This window comes from Myzus persicae, unplaced genomic scaffold (genome assembly GCF_001856785.1).
Source record: "Myzus persicae strain clone G006 unplaced genomic scaffold, MPER_G0061.0, whole genome shotgun sequence".
NCBI lineage: Eukaryota > Metazoa > Arthropoda > Insecta > Hemiptera > Aphididae > Myzus > Myzus persicae.
The window spans coordinates 969,717-988,596 of record NW_019101991.1 but is presented as its reverse complement, the minus strand read 5'-3'; the positions used below and the strand labels follow the sequence as shown (position 1 = coordinate 988,596).

Below are 18,880 nucleotides of genomic sequence, written 5' to 3'. Positions count from 1 at the left end.
GCCTCTGTCTTAATTACTGCCATCGATGGCTCTACAACGGCCATCAAGAACACTGAAATCCCTGCTGTAATTACCAACAAAGTCACCATCAACTCTGGCAAATCAGACATCACTTCCATGCTTAATGACAATACTACCGTCACTGATGCCGCTGCCGTAGAAGAATATGCCACCTTATTCAACACTACCGCATTAACTATGATTACAACTGTAGCTACTGCCACAACAAATGCAGACATTTCCGCAGCCATTGACGCTAATTCAGTTCCAGCTATCTCAACAGCTAAGATACCACCGCAGTTAAAATGAACACAGAATTGTTTACTATTACAAATAAAATCACCACCAAATCTCCAACTTCAGTAAAGGTTTCACAACAATTAACGCATCCACTGTCACCTCAGAGAGCACTACCACCACTGCGACCTTTCTGAAACCACTAACTGCATACACGATCTCTTACGCTTCAGAGTTGACGTCTAGTAAAAATACAGTAGACACTATCCCTCCAGTACAATGCGTGTCTACCAAGGGCGCCAATGCTAAAAAGTTCGTATTCCAATAATAAGAAATTCGTATCCGCAAATTCAATTAAAAGTATAATCTGTGATAGCAACAATATTTCCATGCCAATACCATCGGACATCGTTAAGCATCTGCCGCTGAACAATTATCGTTAATGTTGAGGAAGATAAGTAGGAAATCCGCTATCCATAAGCTAGAACATTGTTTAAAACTCATAAACCACAAACTGTTGATTACCAAAGGTTCTAAATCAGCTACAACATTTGTTCGGAAATTAAGACTATTAATAAAACCGGACGAAACACAATAACATGACAATACTCTTTGTTTTTTCATATTATTAATATGAAAGTTCCAGTACTAATTCTTTTAATGTATTATAAATACACATACAAAATATATTGAAACTTGGATGATTTTGTAAAGATAAACCATAAACATTCTACAGCAACCATGATATTAACTTCTTGGATACTTTAACTGTGTTGTAATTCAGTTAATCAAGTCATTAATTCACAACAATATTGATGTAAAATTATATTCACTTAATCAATCCTGTCATTGATACCTATATTTAGAACAGTGTAATAAAAATCAAATTTTCATGGCCTATTTAAAACTTTGATTACATTTTATGTATGACTTTGTTTTGATTACTTTTGAAATTCATAATTGTATGTGTACAATATCTGAATATTTTATGTACAAAACTATTAATTTAAAATCTCTTAAAAGTACAGTTATTAATTGTTGATTAAAAAAAATTAAACAATTTTACACAGTGTATTTTGTGTAAATATTATCTATGATATCGTAAAACTAATTTTTTCTCGTTCGTGTCAGGCGTGATACAACAATACACAATAAGTAATAAGATAAATAAAGTAAAATGTCAATACACTAGGTGACATGTAATATAAATTATAAAAAAAATATAAAATAAAATATAGTAAGTGTAATATTTGGTAATATGGATAGATGTTTTCACAACGTTATTTATGGATTTAAATTGTTTCGGCCCAAAAGCGGCTTGTGCCTTCTTGGATATATTTTGGAGTGCAGGTATTGGAACAAGCTGTGTATGAGATGATGTGTTGTCTGTACTTCCCCGCAGGAACAAAAAGTGTCTGTGCTATCTAGTAGCTCCCGGTTTATTAGATTATCTTTTGTTCGTTCTATTCCTGTCCTGAGTCTGTCTAATGTGCGCCAAACCAGCCATCCGTTATTTTGACCAAGTAGAAGTGACTGGTTTGGAACCCACCCAGAGAAACTATTTATCTGGTTTCTTTTCATCTGGTCGTTCTTTCTTCCTATTTCAGGGTATGTCGACGAGAACATTATAAACAATTCATATCAACTTACGAGTTATAATGGTTTCACTTGCATGGCCACGTCATCATACATAATCGTTCGACCTAACGGGCCGAAAACGCTAAAATAATACTTGATCACTTGTTGAGTTCAGTTTACTGATTTCCATACATTCTGCCCACGCAATTCTCGCCCTTTCAGGATTGTAATCAGAAACTTACATCACTCTACACCAAGTTCCGATATCATCGAGCTTAGCCACTCGGTTAGACATGCTGAAAATATCAAAAAGAACAAATCACCATTGCCGTTATTTTTCGAGGATCTTAATATTAAAAATTAGATTAGATAGATAGTAAGATTTACTTAGTGTCTACATTCACACACCGACTGACCAGTGTAACGAATGTGTAGGTAAGGGTGCATGCATGTTAGCGACTCAAGAGAGGTGGACGGGATCGCAGAGCAAAACTAAAAAATTGTCTGGTGAATATATAGGTGTATAAATGAGGTTGTGTGTACTTATAACCTAACCTAACTGGCAGAAATGTTGACTCAGATAATATTGTTTACTACATATTATGTATTTAAAGTTGTCTACAATGTATATTAAGTAGTAATATGTTGTACTGCACCATCGGAAACAAATCAAATACAAAATGGTTATTTGGCTCAGCAAATATTATAAAAAGAATAAGTACAGGTATAAGCTAGATCAGCCAACCGATTTAACAATAATAAAAATAATAATAAATAATAACTCACAGTTGGTCGATTCTCTGCTAGCCAGCCAATAATGGAACCGAGTAGGTTTGGTACGGGTTTGTATAAATGAAACGACATGTCTTGGTTTATGCCACAACTTTCTTACTACACTATAAACATTTCTGAATAACACTGAAAACATGCTTAAAATTAATCCTCGTTTATTCTGACACTTTGTACGTAAACAGAGGTCTAACAATGGTATTCCCAACTCTGTCCACCTCAATGATCAAAGTGCCACTGATCCTGAATCCATCCCCATTTTTTTCTCATCTTACATTAACTCAGTCTATGTGCCTTCCTCAGCAAGTATCCTACCTGTTATTCCATTTGCGCAGCATACTTTACCTTCTGACTGCATCTTTAGTATCGATGGCCTATCTGGGACCTTTTTGTATAACATCAGATCTATCCTCTGTTTTCCTCTATGGTTGCTCTTCAGGCGCTCAATGGATGATTGAATTTTTCGATCAATGCTTAAAATCAGTTCAGTCATCCCTGTGTTCAAATCTGGTGACAAATCTAACGTCACGAATTATCGACCCATCTCGATTCTAAGTCATATTGCCAAGCTTTTCGAACACTTAGTACTACAATCCATTCAGCCCTCGGTTGACTCTGTACTGGTCAACGAACAATATGGTTTCCGACCTGGACGTTCTTCCGTTTCGAACCTAGTTGTGTTTAATAATTTTGTCCTCGAGGCATTTGAAAATCGCTCCCAGGTAGACGTGGTTTTCACTGATTTTGTGAAATCATTTGACCGTGTCGACCACACTATCCTAATTGACATCCTCTATAAGTCCGGGTTTGCCGAACCTATTTTGTCCTGGTTTAAATCATACCTGTCCGATCGTGTGCAGTGGGTTAAAGTGCTTGGATCATAATCTGCTGTCGTCCCTGTTCCATCTGGTGTTCCCCAAGGTGGTCACTTGTCTCCCCTGCTTTTTTCGTTATTTATAAATGGAATTACGATGGCTGTTCCTAAATGTAAATTCCTTATGTTCGCTGACGACCTGAAACTTTTCCGAAAAGTCGAATCTGAAGCTGACTGTCTCGCCCCTCAGCATGAGTTAGATTCCATTAGCCTATGGTTAAGCACTCTTGGCCTCCAATTTAATACTAATAAATGCAAAGCTAATATCCTTCACCAGGCGCCGGTTGCCAATCGATTTTTCTTACACTATCAATGGTTCAGTGATTGATAGAGTTACAAGCAATAGCAACTTGGGCGTTCTTTTCACTGCCTGTCTTAACTTCCGCCCTCACATTGACTCCATCTGCTGCCGAGCCCTCAAATCGCTTGGCTTCATAATGCGCACCATGAATGAGTTCAAACTGTCTGGATCTCTCAAGACTGTCTACTGCTCTTTAGTCCGAAGCTTGCTAGAGTATGATTCTGTGCTCTGGGACCCATCTGTGGTAATTGATTCTTACCACTTAGAGCGAGTTCAAAGACGCTTTCTGTCGTCTGCAGCTTACATGCTAAAAATTTTCCATCCTCCTCATGACTATACTCCAGTATTGCAAGCACTTAACCTTACTTCTTTAGCAGATAGACGCGTTAAAGCTTACCTGGGCATTTTGCAAAAGTTAATCGATGGTTCCAGAAATGCCCCTTCGCTGCTCGACCAAGTAAACTTTAAAGTTCCACATCGGGCCACAAGGTCTCGAGTTCCTTTTACTGTACCTCTCCACTGCACCAATTACGGTAAAACCAAACCAATTGACCGCATGATGCGGTTGGCTAACGAGGACCCCAACTTTCTCAGTTTACCTTAATATTGTGTTATTATTTTGACATTTCTTGTATGTAATTTTACTTGTGTCCTAATTATTTTAATTTATATTTATTGTACCTGTAATTCTGCTGTATTTTTAGGCCATCGCCCCTAGTATATGTTAATTATCTTATATTACTGAATTATTGTTGTGTGCTGTACTAAATAAGGAATTTTTATTCCGTAAATTAATTAATAAATAAATAAATAATATATAGGTGTGTTTTACAATAAACGTTATGGCAACGACGGTCTGACAAAAGTTGTTTATAGTCCTAGTCGCTTGAGACGTCGCTAGAGACGCCACTGACAAAGTCGAGTCCCCCTCCCCCCTCGAGTCCATGAAACGCATGAAGTCTATGATCCTCAGGAGTCACCCGCATGGCCTGGATCCACCACTAAACTACTTCTAACTGCTGCTCCTGGGAGCCGGCTCGCGAAGGGACCGGTTACTACGTTGGTGGCTTCTAGGCTAGTGAACCGATTGCTCAACATTCTGCTGTGAAGGTGGCTGGTGGGCCGGAGGTTATACCCCTGATCGTTAGGCTCAAAGGCGACCAAACCCATCATGGACTTCATGGAACTGGTATTCCGGAGCTGCCCGACGGGGTGGTGCTCATACCGGTGGTCAAATCCTAGGCCTTGCGACCTCGTGTTGAGGTATTCACCCGTGTAGACCAACGTCTCCCCGTGAACTCCCGCTCGTTCGGTGGTCTAACCGCTCATAATTTCCTTTGAACCTTCACTTGACAGCCTCCAGGCTTCCCGCAACAACTGCGAGGCCACTGCCGAAGCTTCTCCGCATGATTTGAGAACATGCAACAAGATGGCCGGTTGTTCCGGGTTAGTGTCTAATCGTTTGCTTGTTCTGCTGTCTAAAACAAGCATGATCAGAAAGTGTCCTTCTATGATCCTACAGATCGTTTCATCGCTGAGACATGTAATTTAGTTAGGTATTTAACCTCCGTAGAGAATACTGCGGTTACTAGTTGTTTACCCAACTTGACCGTACTTAAACATTTCGGGACGAGCCCCACTTGCTGCTTCTCCACAATTGACACCGAATGCGCTTTATAATATACCCAATCCCTCACTGACAGAATAGTTCTTCCCGGGGATTCTGAACGTACATCTGTTCTGGAGGCTTCACGGCTGGACGCCAACGTGTACCTCCCCCCCTACTACCAGAGCACCATCCGGTTCCACCGAAGACTCTTCGATTTCTACCGAAAGATCCTGATCTGCTCCGGAAAACTCCGGACCAGTTTAACCTGCATCCAGAGATTCTACGGCCACCTCGAGCTACTATTCTCCCGGAGTCCTCGATATCTCAGCCAAACATCATTTTTTCTGGAGACTATCGGGTGTTTACGTTTTCTTTGTTTCTTACAGAGAAGAACACGTGTGGACGGTAGACATCCTACAGACGATGAGGATTATCAATAAGTAAGGTTCACAACCATTTCTTCAACTTAAGATTTCGCATTTTTACCTGGGTGGTATATTGGAGTCGTCCATCCTTCCACTCCCCGCCTCCTGAGGCCTCTCCCATTGCCTTGGACACGAACTGTGGGCCATTATCTGACAATAATATCCTCGGGTATCCGAGCCGTGGGAATAATTTCCTTTCGATTGTTTCCAAAATCGATTTAATCGTCACCGTTACTATGGGATAAGCCTCTACCCTGCGATATCAATAATCTGCAGTTACTACCAAAATCATTGTCTTACCCCACTGCATCCAAGGGTATACAAAACCATAAGATCAATTGAAAGCACCTCCAAGGTTGACGTGTGACTCGGGTGCACATCCGATCTCCTGGTTTGCGATTCAGTGGCTTAACACGCCCACAGACGTGACACAGTAGCACGTAATTAAGTACTCCTTCTCGCATACTGACCCAAAAAACTGCTCTTTATGCTTCGGTACATTTCTTTCTACAATAGGAGATTCAGTACTTCTTGTTCGTGAAACCTTTGTAGCAGAATCTGGACCTTGTCAGGTGGGACGACCAAACCCTCTTCTCTACACTCGATGAATCTAGGGTAGTTGTGCAAGTCCTTGTCCCGGATCACATACAACTTCTGAAGACGACCGAACCATCTCCTCAGAGTTTAGCAAGAGATCTCCTGTATGTTTGGGTCGTTCTGCTGCCACTCTCGGACATCTTACAATGTGACATTTCCATCGTCCTTCTTCAGCTGGATCTTTCAGCTTTCAGCTGACACCCAAACCTGACACTCCGTACAAATCACTGAAGACTCCGGGCTGAATCGTAGATATAATTATCCAACGACTCTTCATCCACTGTATTCGGTCTCAGGAATAGAGTGGGATAGATCGTCGGGATAGACGAGTTCAATTTCCGATTCGTCTTGCGTTCACCATGATGATTAACAAATCACAATCCTTGAGTTTTTGTGGTCTGAAATGGATTAAAATCCAGATTAAAATTAGCTAAACTGTATCAGTACATTTTATTGACTGTTAGGTGGTATGAATTTCCCCGGTTCAGCTAGGAAATTAATAAAAATAAAATACTAAGCTGACTATCACAATATTATTAGATTAATGTGGTATGAAAATTATCGAATATACTAATATAGATGGATATTTATTCATTTTGGTTAATTTACTTATTTTCAGTAATACCATTCAAGTACGGAGAATTCCCCAATTTTTCGTTACCGAGCAGCCGCCGCCGGATCAATGGTTCCAGGTCAAAATATCTCAGATGAAACTATTTTTATAACAGTAATTATTAAAAGTAGGTAAAAAATGTATTATTATATTCGTGATAATACTGATGTCTGAAGTGATTATTAAAGTAAGTGTATTTTCTAATAATAATGTTTAGAAAATAATCCGATAAGCCAGTGGCATAACTAGAGGGGAGGTAGGGGTTGTACTAAGGTTGTGTTTTTTATTTATGATTCACAAAATTTTTAAAGTATCTAATGTTTGCTAATTATTATTTATTTATTTGCTTCAAACTAGCCAAGTACTTGTGATATTGTTAATGCAGTTGAAAAAAAATATGGAAAATGACATATCATTTTTTGTTGGTAAGAAAGGGTGTATACTAATAATGAGTTTTTTTATTGTCTGTTAATAATCTTTTGGTGATTTTTATTTTAGTTGTCGGAAGATGAAAAAGTTACAGTATTGGCAAAGCTTAAACACCCCTCTCCAGACTATATTTTTCATAAAACTGAAAAAAGAAATCTGAAATATCAAATTGCATTGGTTTTTTCAATTAAAATGGCTTCATTTTTCATTCGAGCAATACAGTGTGTATAACTTGCGTATTTTTCAGTCCAAATGATGATGTAGGTAAAGTAAGACATCAGAATCCTGGAAAATTAGTACTAGAAAAATTTGACAACTGGAAGAATGCATAGGTGATAAAGGATACTTCAAACTTTTTTCAGATAGTGATTATCATATCTCATTTTAATATCGTCATGACTGTTTTTTGGCTGTCAAATCGAAAAGTGTTGATTCAATAAATATTCAAATTAACACTAAGCTTAAAAAAGGAATTGAAGCAAACCGATTAAGGATTATGCCAATAGTTAAAACAGTTAATAACAAAATATTTGTGGAAGGCAAGGTGCAGCCGTAAAAGGCCTTAGAGACAGTGACATATTATTAAATGCTATTGAGAATATTAATGAGCCTGAATGTAACGACGGAAATTTTAGATAGTTACTAAGGTTTTGAATGGATGTTGGTGATGAATATTTAAAGAGTCATTTATCTTCTTGCTCAAAAAATGCAACATATCTGAGCTGGAAAATTCAAAATGAGACACTTTCTGCTTGTAGTGACCTTATATTAAAAAAAAAATTTTATGAGCTGTGAACAAGACTAAAGTGTTTTCCGTATTGGCTGAAGAGACCAGTGACATCTCCAATAAATAATACCAACTATGTCCGTTATGTTCATTTAGAACAAAAACAAATTAGAGAAGATTTTTTACAATTTGTAGAAGTTACTGACTTAAGTGGCAACAAAGTATTAGCACAGACTATACTTCAAAATCTTGAAATCATGGCAATATCTTATGGCTTTATATATCCACTGTGGAGCACATAGCTTAAACTTAGCTATTGCATTTAGTTGTAATGTAACTGATATTCGAAACTGTATGGGCACAATGCAAGCTATATGTAACTTTTTTGGCTATCATAAAAGATAAAATATCAACTCAAAATGAATTACATGAATCGAAATTGAAAAAACTAAAAAAATTTTGCCCAACAAGGTGGGTCGAGAGCCATGACGCTGTACTTGTGTTTCATGAATTTTAACCTGAAGTTGTGGATGCACTTAATGAAATATCTACTTTGAAAAATACTGAGACTTCTGCTTTAGCTAACCAACTTAGTTCCTCCATCTATCAATTAAGGTTTCAAATAGCCTTCTTTAAATTAGTAAAAAAATTTTCAATAACTGCTCCTTTGATCAAATTTCTTCAAACTGAAAACCTAGATTTGAATCTGCTCTAGAATTTGCTGATATGACTCAATCAACTGTAAAAAAAATCAACGATAATGCTACTGCTAATATATTTAAACAAATTAAAGATGTCTGTTCTAGTTTTTTCATAACTGTTAGTTTTTTAAGAACAATTAGTCGACAAAAAAATTGGAGTAATGTTATGAATAATAATCCAACAGAATATTATAGAGTCTCAACATTCATCTCATTTCTTGATAATTTTATTGAACACCTCCATGGACGATTTCTTGAACATAGGGCCAAACTCAAAAGTTTCAACTGCTTATTTCCTAAGACCAGTAAACAAATATCTAAAGAAACTTTGGAGAACTTCAAAATTATGCTCAATTTTTATACTGATATATTAAGTTACAGCAACAATTTGACTAGCTCACCATGAAATGATATAGTTTTGGTGGTGTACAGAAGATATATTTTGATCTTGTCAACATTCGTATTCCTTCGCTAGGGAATTTCATGGACATGATTAAATGTTGGTTACAGTAGGTTACTGTAGTATGGATCATGGATGTGTCAAATTTAATTAAGAGCATCAAATACAAATCATTTAATAGTGATGGAAAACTTCTGTTTCGTCACTGTATTTAAAGAATTCAATATTTTGGTTTTCTCTGTAAAATTTAATATAAAATATTGGATTGCTAAAAACCTGTACTTAACATGAAAGTTAACTTAAACTTAACTTATTTCAGTAGTATAAGTACTTAGGTTCATAAAAGCTGAACAAAAATCAAAGTGCCTTTAAATTTTAAAAACACATTTTAAATTGTAGTATACTGTATAGTTTCCTTTGTGTCTAAGAGTGAATACATACGATGGTATTTTTAATTGATTTATGTTTTATTCATTGATCGTTGTTCTTGCTTAATATTATAAATAAAAAAAAGTATTATTCCAAATTAGCAATTTTTTAATAACTTAATTAAAAAAGGAACGATAATTGGAACTAGTTCTTTTTGGGAGGTACTGAATTTGGAGCTTGTTCTTTCTTTAAATAAAGACCAAGAATCTGTAACGAGTTCATATGTTAAGAAATGAAAAAGGAACTGGAGGAGATCCTTTTAAAAAAGAACTTTCCCGACATTGATAATTAAGAGGACAAAACATTTACCTTACAGTAGTATAAATGAAGAATACAAAAGCTTTCTGTTGTTAATACATTAATGTCTGATGAATACATTTATAGTAACTAGTTTATTATAAGTTCCTATTAAAGTTAGTAGTTACACACAATAAAACAATCTAATTGAATTAATAAAAGCTATACATGCAAAAAAGCACCTTTTCATAAATACATAGATAATTTACATTTTTAGTTTAAGACAAGCAAATTTTTTATTTTGTAACATAATAAACAAACATATCATAGGATATAATTTTAAACCTGAAACAGTTATTTTTGAAACAAATTCTCTTACTGGTTGACAAAAATTTGCAGTGTAACGAATGATGTTTGAGAATCATGACCTTCATTATTAATCATACTTAAGTTCTATTTAACGAATTTCTCTATAATACGAATTTGTATTGTTTCCCATGCGACGTCGTTGTATACTTGTATGGATGCAGTGGCGTATTTATATGACGGCACTATAGGCACGTGCCTACAGCGACAAATTTTGAGGGGCGGCATATTTTTCAAGGGATTTTTTTTTCGATAATGATGGCATTGTATATTGACTTGGTGAGACTTATTAAATCGTTTTCTGTTATTGTAAAATACTCTAATAACTACAACAGCCTACAAGATTATTTTAAATTATTGAAAACAATGGAATTGGTTTAAAATAGAATTCGAATATTTTATTATTTTTATAGTTTCTTACAGCCGCGTGCCGTCTATTTTGAATATTCACGCGGCGGCGGCGCGGCCAGTGAGCGTCTATAGTACATTTTTATAACAATTGACAATAATAGTATAATCCAAGATTAAAGATAGTAATCTATACTATCTTTAATCGTGGTATAATCTAATAATATCAAGACGGCACGCCGGTTCTATACGAATATTTTGTTGACGATTTTTAATTTTATTTCTGGAGAAGTGATAATAATTAATAATAATTCAGTCTGTGCGTACTGGCTGTATTGCGTAGTGTAGAGTTCTTACCGCTGTAGCTGTGTCGCTTTGATTTTTCTACTTATTTTGTCGTTGTTGGTTTTTTTGTTAATATCTTATTTACTTTGTGAATATGAGTACGAATAGAAAACTGTTAAGTGGTGACCAATACAAAAAAATTGCCAAATTAAAAAGTGAAAAGTTGAATATTGCTTTGGTGGACGCAAATTATAACATTTCTTAAGCAAATATCGGATGCCAAGGAAGAATTAGCGATGGGGGTGTATTTAAAAATACATCTTTGTACAAGAGAGAGTGAGTATCAAAGAAGATCAATTAATACTACCACCTACACTTCCATTGCCGTTAAGAGAGTTTAATGTACCTTATGTGTTCCTTGCCGATGATGCGTTTGCACACATTTAATGGCAAATCTTAAGGATAAAGTTAAATAAAGTTACGGTAAAGTTTGTAATTGGTCACAAGAAAAGGTCCGCTATTGGGAGGTTTTCACTATTGATATATGTCACATTCGCATATGCCATAGGTGCTACTGTATGCCCGGTCTATGCCAACGAATGGTGGAAACATGATTGTTCCCATGGCTGATGAGCTTGTCAAGTATAATGGGGTTCCTTTGACTTGTGATACATTTACCGACAATCCTCGAGAAATGCACGAGTGACAAATAATTGTACAAGTATACCATTCCCACTACATGGCAAATATGCACAAGTAACGAATATTTGGCAAGTACACCAGTCATGGAAATCTGTCTTAAGACAGACACCTAGAAAATTGAGAAACCAATACATACTCTGTAATCTTTATCCTTATGTTTGAATTTCTTAAGGGGGCTCCAGCGTATCATGTTTTAAGGAGTAATATTTAGGCAATTTGTATGACATGAACATTTTGGCTTTGTCTATGTGTGAGTAGTAAATTAACATTAGTGTGTGTAATCCGTTATCGTTTTTATCATACTGCCACCCGCCCATTATCCAAAATACGAATTTCTGGAACTATGATAATAATTAAAAGAAACGATTATTATTGTTATAATGTGTTTATATATTTATGTTACACATTCATACAGGCATCTGTTTTTATGATATTATCATAATAGCTATTACCTAGTTAAATTTTAAAAAATACAATAAAATTAATAAAAATGCTGTAGACAGCCTATAGTATGAATTACGATAGATACAATTTAAAATAAACAAAGCATTTCCCTGTCACAATTAAAATAAAATAATACTGAATATTCTTCAATATTTAAAATAGTAATATTATTCTAAATTCTATATGTGTTTATATAATTACCTGAACATCGCAGCTATGATCTTTGTCACTTTTTTTTTTTATCGATTGTAAATTGTTCAATCTGTGTTTTTTTAATTTAGGTGCACTTAACTTACGCCTAGTTTTTCGGCCAAAACGCCAGTCCTTACCCATTTTTTAAAATAATGAAAAAAAAAAACACGAAACACTGAACACTTTACAGACAACTTTACTGATCGGAGTGTAGTGTTGAAATCAAATGATTCATATAGCCATATAGGCGGTATAACTTTATATTTCCTAATATAATATGTGTTGTATTATTATAGAAATATTTGATTATTATTAATATCCATTAGTGATTTTGCTATACCTATCCAGTAATCCTTATCCACTAATTGTTTCCAAGAATCGATATCTCCCGCACCGAGCAACAGCCGCTGCGCGCCGAGCCGCCGGAAGCAACTCTCACACGCGCACGCACATGTCAATGCATAGCGAAAAACGAAATATATTCTTGTATGCATAACTATAAAAACTGCTAAAAGCGGTAGTAAATTAAACATACTTCCTGAAGTTTGATTGAAATTTAAAAAAAACGGTTGAATTTATAATCTTCTAGACTATGCTCTTTAGGAATCACTTTTTTGGTTTAAAATCAGATATGCTCAAAATAAATACAAATATAATGCAAATATTTCATGAGATTTTTGAAAAAAATATCTTAATTTTAAGGGCTTTTAAAATTGAAAATCAAAAATCGACTTCCTAAAAAGCCTAGATATTTTGTCAAAGAGTTCATACATGTATTAATAATTTAAATCGGACATTCCGAAGTTGTGTAATTTACTACCGCTTATTGGTCTAAAACGTATAAAAAATACGATTGCTGCAGTCCCCTTAAGGCCCCTGCAAATGTGTCATTTTTAAGGAGTTGTGTTTAGGCAATTATTTCGTTCCTGCGATTACTGATCGTCTTTGTGTGTGTATACTTCCCTACCATCACCCGCGAACTGCATCAATTTACAATACATTGTTATTACGCACGCACACGCACAAGTCATACAATGTCTAGATCAAAATATTCAAAACCAATTTATGGACGTGAAATAGCCGTCGCACTGACAAAAATTAAGGTACTTTTAGTGGTTCGATTTAACAAATGTAAAGATGTTTGTGTTGGTTAACAAGTTTACTTTGCATCGGTCGGAGGAGCACTTTTTCAATTTTAGAAAAATTCTTGACGAGAATAAATATTTTACATTTTATAAATTTTTAAATTTTTAGTATTGAATATCTTCAAAAATATCAAAAATATAAAAAATATGGTCCGACCGATGCAAAGTAGACTTGTTGACCAATTAAAACATCTTTACATTTTTTAAATCAAAAAACTAGAAGTACCTAAATTTTTGTCAGTCGCTAAGGTCGATTTGATGAAAAATGAATAGAGTTTGCAGAGGCCTTAACTATTCAAATGATTACTATCATAGACCTTATACTACTAAACAAGATCTGTGTTTAACTACAGTATTAAGAGACATGTCATAAAATCTCAAACAGTTATAAACTGTGTTGATAAAAAAATACAGTGATGTAGCCTATTTTGAGGAGAAAATACAGTAATCTACTCATCTCACCTTATTAACTACCCTGCACTACTATACATATTGAGTAAACAAAAGAGCCCTCTATGTTTTTAGGCTTTCCATACACTCAATCCTTATTTAGTGGTATAAGGTATGATTACTAACAACCAAATAGGATTATTTAAAAATTGATATTTTATAACTTAAAAACAATTTGGTACTAATTTTAATTATAATAAATTTACATATTTTGACTTGTACAATTAAACATTAGTATTGACCAATGAACAAGAATGAATAACACAGATTTAATTTAAAGATACTTTTGTGCTTAATATTTTATTTTGTTCAACTACAAATAAACCTTATTTATTTCTTGACAGTATTCATAATGGATGATTACCTTAATGCAATAAACATAATTACAAACAGTTATTATCTAAGAAACTTAAATACATTAAAATTGTAAATGTAATTGATTTAATGAGATAATTAAAAAAAACTAATACAAATGTTAACTAATTTAAGTACTTAAAAGTAATATTTGTTTTATAGTTAATAAAACTTATTGTATTAAGTACTAAATCAATGAAAGTATTCTAATAATTATCAAACACAATGTTTTTACAACGATCTAAAAATCATCATAAAAAAATATTTACAACCCCATTTTTCTTCCTTCTATTGATATCGGAACTGCACGCTTAGATTGATTATTTCTCTTGCTATCCATATAATTTTTTAAGTGCTTTTCAAAACGGTTCATTGGTCGCTTTACAGCCTACATATTTCAAATGTTATTAATGCATTAGTTGTTAATTATTCATATTTATTAAAATATATTAACTTATATTAGTGTAAGCTAAATTACCCTTGAAATATCAGCATCTGTCATTGATTTTGGTCTAACCACATAATCCTTATTAGATGGAGTAGGTACACGGGCTCTGGATATCCAACCTTTGTCTCCTGGTTTTAATGTTTTTGGACTAAATTAAAAATAATTATAACAAAAATATTAGTGCACATAAATACAGTTGTCTAGCTTAATAATATTTATTAACAAAATTCAACTGTAATAAAATATTATTTTAAACACTATTTAAAACCCAATGATAAGCTAAAAATATAATTCATTCTAGACCAGTCTTTCTCAAAGTAATGATAGGACCCCTCCTCCTCCTGTAGGCGTTGGTACCCACCCGGGGAGACAGTTTAAGACCTGAATAAATTTTAATTAATTATTTGTATAATAGTGTGCTTTCTGTTGAATGTGGCTGAATAACGATTCACAAAAATCCTAGCCATTTTTTGATATTTCCTCGTAACACTCCAAGAAACACTATAAGAATACTACTCTATACAATTTTAAAAAAGGCCTATGGGGGATCTGACCCACACATCCCCTTTGAATACATCCTCGAGTCTACAGATGGTCAGTATAAAACATTTTGGTGGGCTCTAGAAAATAATTGATTCTCAAAATTGGCGATGAGTGAAAAAAAATGAGAACCTGGGTTATAATATATCAATGATATAACATTTAAGTTGATTTAGGTTGTTTGATTTTAATTAGTACATAGTACAAATTTTAAACACACATATAATTCTACAGTTAAAAAATGCTAATAACGTGTTTAAAAATTAAAATTACATGCCAAAATCAAAGTAAAAACACAAGCAATGTTTGTACCTTTAAGTTTGATAATAGGTCAATTCACTTTAATATTAAATCAAACAATACAAATTTTGTTTTGCTAAACGCTAATTGCCCATTTTGTACATTTATAAGATTGAGATAATAATTTTTTAAAACAAGTATAATAAACTAATTAAAGCAACCTTTATACCTATGCGAACAAAAAAAATTATGAATTTAAAAGTATAAATTGGCAATATTTATCGAGTTACCCCTCATCTTCGTCATCATCATCGTCATCATGTTTGTTATCATCTACACTTGAACGTTTCCGTCTGGGCATTTGTTCCAGATCTCTTTCTTCTCTTTCTTCCTTGGACATTGCTTTAAATTAAATAATCAAAGTTAATTTGAAAAGTACAATTTAAATGAGGAATAAATAATATCTTATTTTCAATTGACCTTTAAAGTCTGTTGATAAATTGAAAATTGGACGAGCCCATTCATTTATTAAACGACCAGCCCGTTCTCTATTGTCTTTAGTTTCTTTGGGGTGTCGATACAAATACATGACAGCTTTACCAATTCCAGAATACTTAAGAGTAGATTGTTCAATTGGAGGATACTAAGTTAAAAATAAATAAATAAATAATATGTACTCAAATACTTTGGTACTTGTGACCTACATCAGCTAAAAGTTTTATCAATGACTCGCGGACTTGCAATGAAGGCAAACTCCTGTCTGGCATAGGTGCTAACCAATCAGTGAAAACATTTAATACATTGTGCTCGATAAAGGCCAACATCAAATTGTGTTTCTTTAGTTGTGATAAACATTTTGGCAGCATAGTTATTTTGTTAATTGCAGGTTTTCCTTCTTTGTTTAATTGTCTATCACACTAAATAATACATAAAAAATGACAAAAAAATATGTGTTAATAGATGTATATACGTATATTTATATATATGTCAATCATGACACAAATAGATATTTAAGTAAAATAAATAGTTTAAAACTGTACATTAGTACAATATTAAACCATTGTACTTAAATGTTTAAATTATTTATTTTATTACTTCAGCTGCATGTTTCATATCGCCAATTAATCCAGCAATAATATCATCATTGTCATTAATAATATCTATATCCTTCCTACGACGTTTCATTGTTTGTTCTTCTTTTTTTCGCATCATCATTAACTCAAAATCTGATGCTGGATTATTATCACTGCATAAAAATGTATACATTATATTACAAAAATATTTGGAAAAATAAATCCATTAAGTTTTTATTATGAATTACTTCAAACTAAGTTATTACCTATTATGGTCATCACGTTCGTCAGGATCATCAGGGTCATCTACGTTTTCATTATTGGCAGTGCTTTTGCTAGTACTTGTACCAGTTTCTGCATTTACATCATCTTCTTTATCGGAATCATCCGATAATTCTGGCAACACTTCAGCTACATCCAATGCCTTCTCCGTGTTTTCATCATCAGATATAGCGTGCTCCTTACGAACCTAAATAATTAAAATATCAAATAATATATATATATATATAATTTAAATTCTAATACTCACAATCGGACTCATTACGGGTATATTTTTGGCATCATCATCATCTTCAGATTCTGAATCTGACATAATTTTAACCTTTTTAAATATTTTTTTCTTAATTATTTTTTCTTCTGGTTCTAAAAAAACATTGGCTCATAAAATAAATGTCTATAATATATGTATATATAATTATTACCTTGGCCATCATCAGAATCATCCTCATTTTTAATTGGCAGATCGTCATCTTCAGAATCAGATACAATTTTACGTTTTATTTTACTTTTTTTAAAAGAAGAATGAGAACCCATTGATGATACTGAAGATGATCTAGATTTAGATCTTGAACGAGACTTTGACTTTGACCTTGATTGAGTTTGCAACATATCTCTTGATCGAGATGTCGACTTTGATTTAGATTTATTTCTAGTACCAGAACCAGAAGCTGAATGTAAAGAAGAAACTGACTGAGAACGTGACGAGCCATTTGATGAGTCAGAAGAACGAGATCTGGATCTGGATTTACGCTCAACTGTCTTCGTATCATTTGATATATTAACACTGCCATCGTCAGTAGACGAAATAGATATTTCGGAAGAATTTAAAGCATCTAAAAATAAATAAGTAAATCAGAATAAAATATGTATATTGTATATTGTATGATAATTAAATGAAAGATTTTAATACCACATTTGATTTATTATTAAAAAGTTTTTTTTCTACTGTAAATATAATATTTACAATTTAAAGACTAAACTATAGACATACATGTCCAGTGTTACATAATCACATGAGCCTTATAGGTACTATTGAGTTTTGATGTAGTAATAACAGAGTACCAATCAACAACAAAAGTTGTATACAAAATTAATTAGTATATTTGTCTTTGGTCTTATTATAATTAAAACAATTTTATAATGAAAGTATAATACTGGATTCATGGCCTGATCATAAATTTGAAACATTTTCTTGTTAGCAAGGCTTAACAAATTTAAGCCCCTTTGTTGACATTTAAAATTGTTTTTACATCTTATAAGATTTTATGCAGCAATATGTTGGTTGAGGTTGGTTAAATTTAAGTGATAAAAAAATTATTTTAGTTTAAAAAATGCATTTTATCATTTATACAACATTTAATTATAATATAATAATATAAACAATTTTATTAGTAATAGCTTATAAACATCTTGGTATGGGGAAGCTCAACAGCATTGTGGACTAGACTTCCTAGTACTAACACATATAGGTTATACAGCCAGCTCTGGAGGCAAAGTATCCCTGGTGATCCTGGTAATAGCGGACTCAGTAGCATAAATAAACAAACTCAATTCCCAAAGGATTCTAAATATGCACTCCTCACTAGCCAATCTTACTGACCACAGTCAGGCAAAACAGCTCTTATCAGGGCCAGCATTGATTTAAGTCAACATCGAGTGACTTAAATCTCAAAAAGAACCTCATCCCTGATATAGTTGCTGATTTCAAAGTATTTCTCTTACATGAAACTCACAGAGGACAAGAACAAAATAGACCTAAAATGAACGGAATTACCCTGATCGTAGAAAGACCACATAAAAAGTATATTAACCTCTTAACAAACACATTTTATAAATTACATTTCAATATCACTATTCATAATATGAATGATACTAATTGAAACGATTCCTTTTTTTTTTAGTTCTGATATCAAAAAAATAAAAACAATGTTGCAGAGTAAACGTTTTCTTCTTTATAGTGTGAAAGTTTGGTTGTTTTGGATTACAAACTAAATGATTCTTCAACACTAAAAACAATTTTTGCTATGTCTTACATTTATAATACAGAGACTTCCCCCCCCCCCCCCCC

The 18,880-nt window shown here is 33.4% G+C and overlaps 2 protein-coding genes across 4 annotated transcripts in view; one reads left to right on the top strand and one right to left on the bottom strand.

The window, feature by feature from the left end:
• Window positions 1-3,575: 3,575 nt before the first annotated feature.
• Window positions 3,576-4,383, top strand: LOC111030923. The gene is made up of 2 exons (XM_022310657.1): window positions 3,576-3,673; window positions 3,756-4,383. Exons 1-2 carry the CDS (start codon window positions 3,576-3,578, stop codon window positions 4,381-4,383), a joined length of 726 nt encoding a protein of 241 aa, XP_022166349.1.
• A 9,763-nt stretch (window positions 4,384-14,146) lies between these two features.
• LOC111030907 (protein IWS1 homolog A) overlaps window positions 14,147-18,880 on the bottom strand; it is an 8,876-nt gene continuing 4,142 nt past the window's right edge. For all 3 annotated transcript variants that reach the window (XM_022310629.1, XM_022310630.1, XM_022310628.1), the window contains exons 4-12: window positions 17,235-17,645; window positions 17,063-17,175; window positions 16,800-17,002; window positions 16,556-16,706; window positions 16,165-16,377; window positions 15,941-16,103; window positions 15,751-15,862; window positions 14,711-14,828; window positions 14,147-14,620 (exon numbers count right to left, since the gene is read on the bottom strand). In XM_022310629.1, the coding sequence (XP_022166321.1) occupies window positions 14,498-14,620; window positions 14,711-14,828; window positions 15,751-15,862; window positions 15,941-16,103; window positions 16,165-16,377; window positions 16,556-16,706; window positions 16,800-17,002; window positions 17,063-17,175; window positions 17,235-17,645 (1,607 nt within the window). In that variant the 3' untranslated portion in view covers window positions 14,147-14,497. The remainder of the gene's footprint in view (window positions 14,621-14,710; window positions 14,829-15,750; window positions 15,863-15,940; window positions 16,104-16,164; window positions 16,378-16,555; window positions 16,707-16,799; window positions 17,003-17,062; window positions 17,176-17,234; window positions 17,646-18,880) is intronic.

Coding starts and splice junctions, on each gene's coding strand:
- LOC111030923 (XM_022310657.1), top strand. CDS start 3,576: ATGGCTGTTCCTAAATGTAAATTCCTTATGTTCGCTGACGACCTGAAA. Junction 3,674..3,755: donor TGTCTCGCCCCTCAGCATGA/GTTAGATTCCAT, acceptor ATCCTTCACCAG/GCGCCGGTTGCCAATCGATT.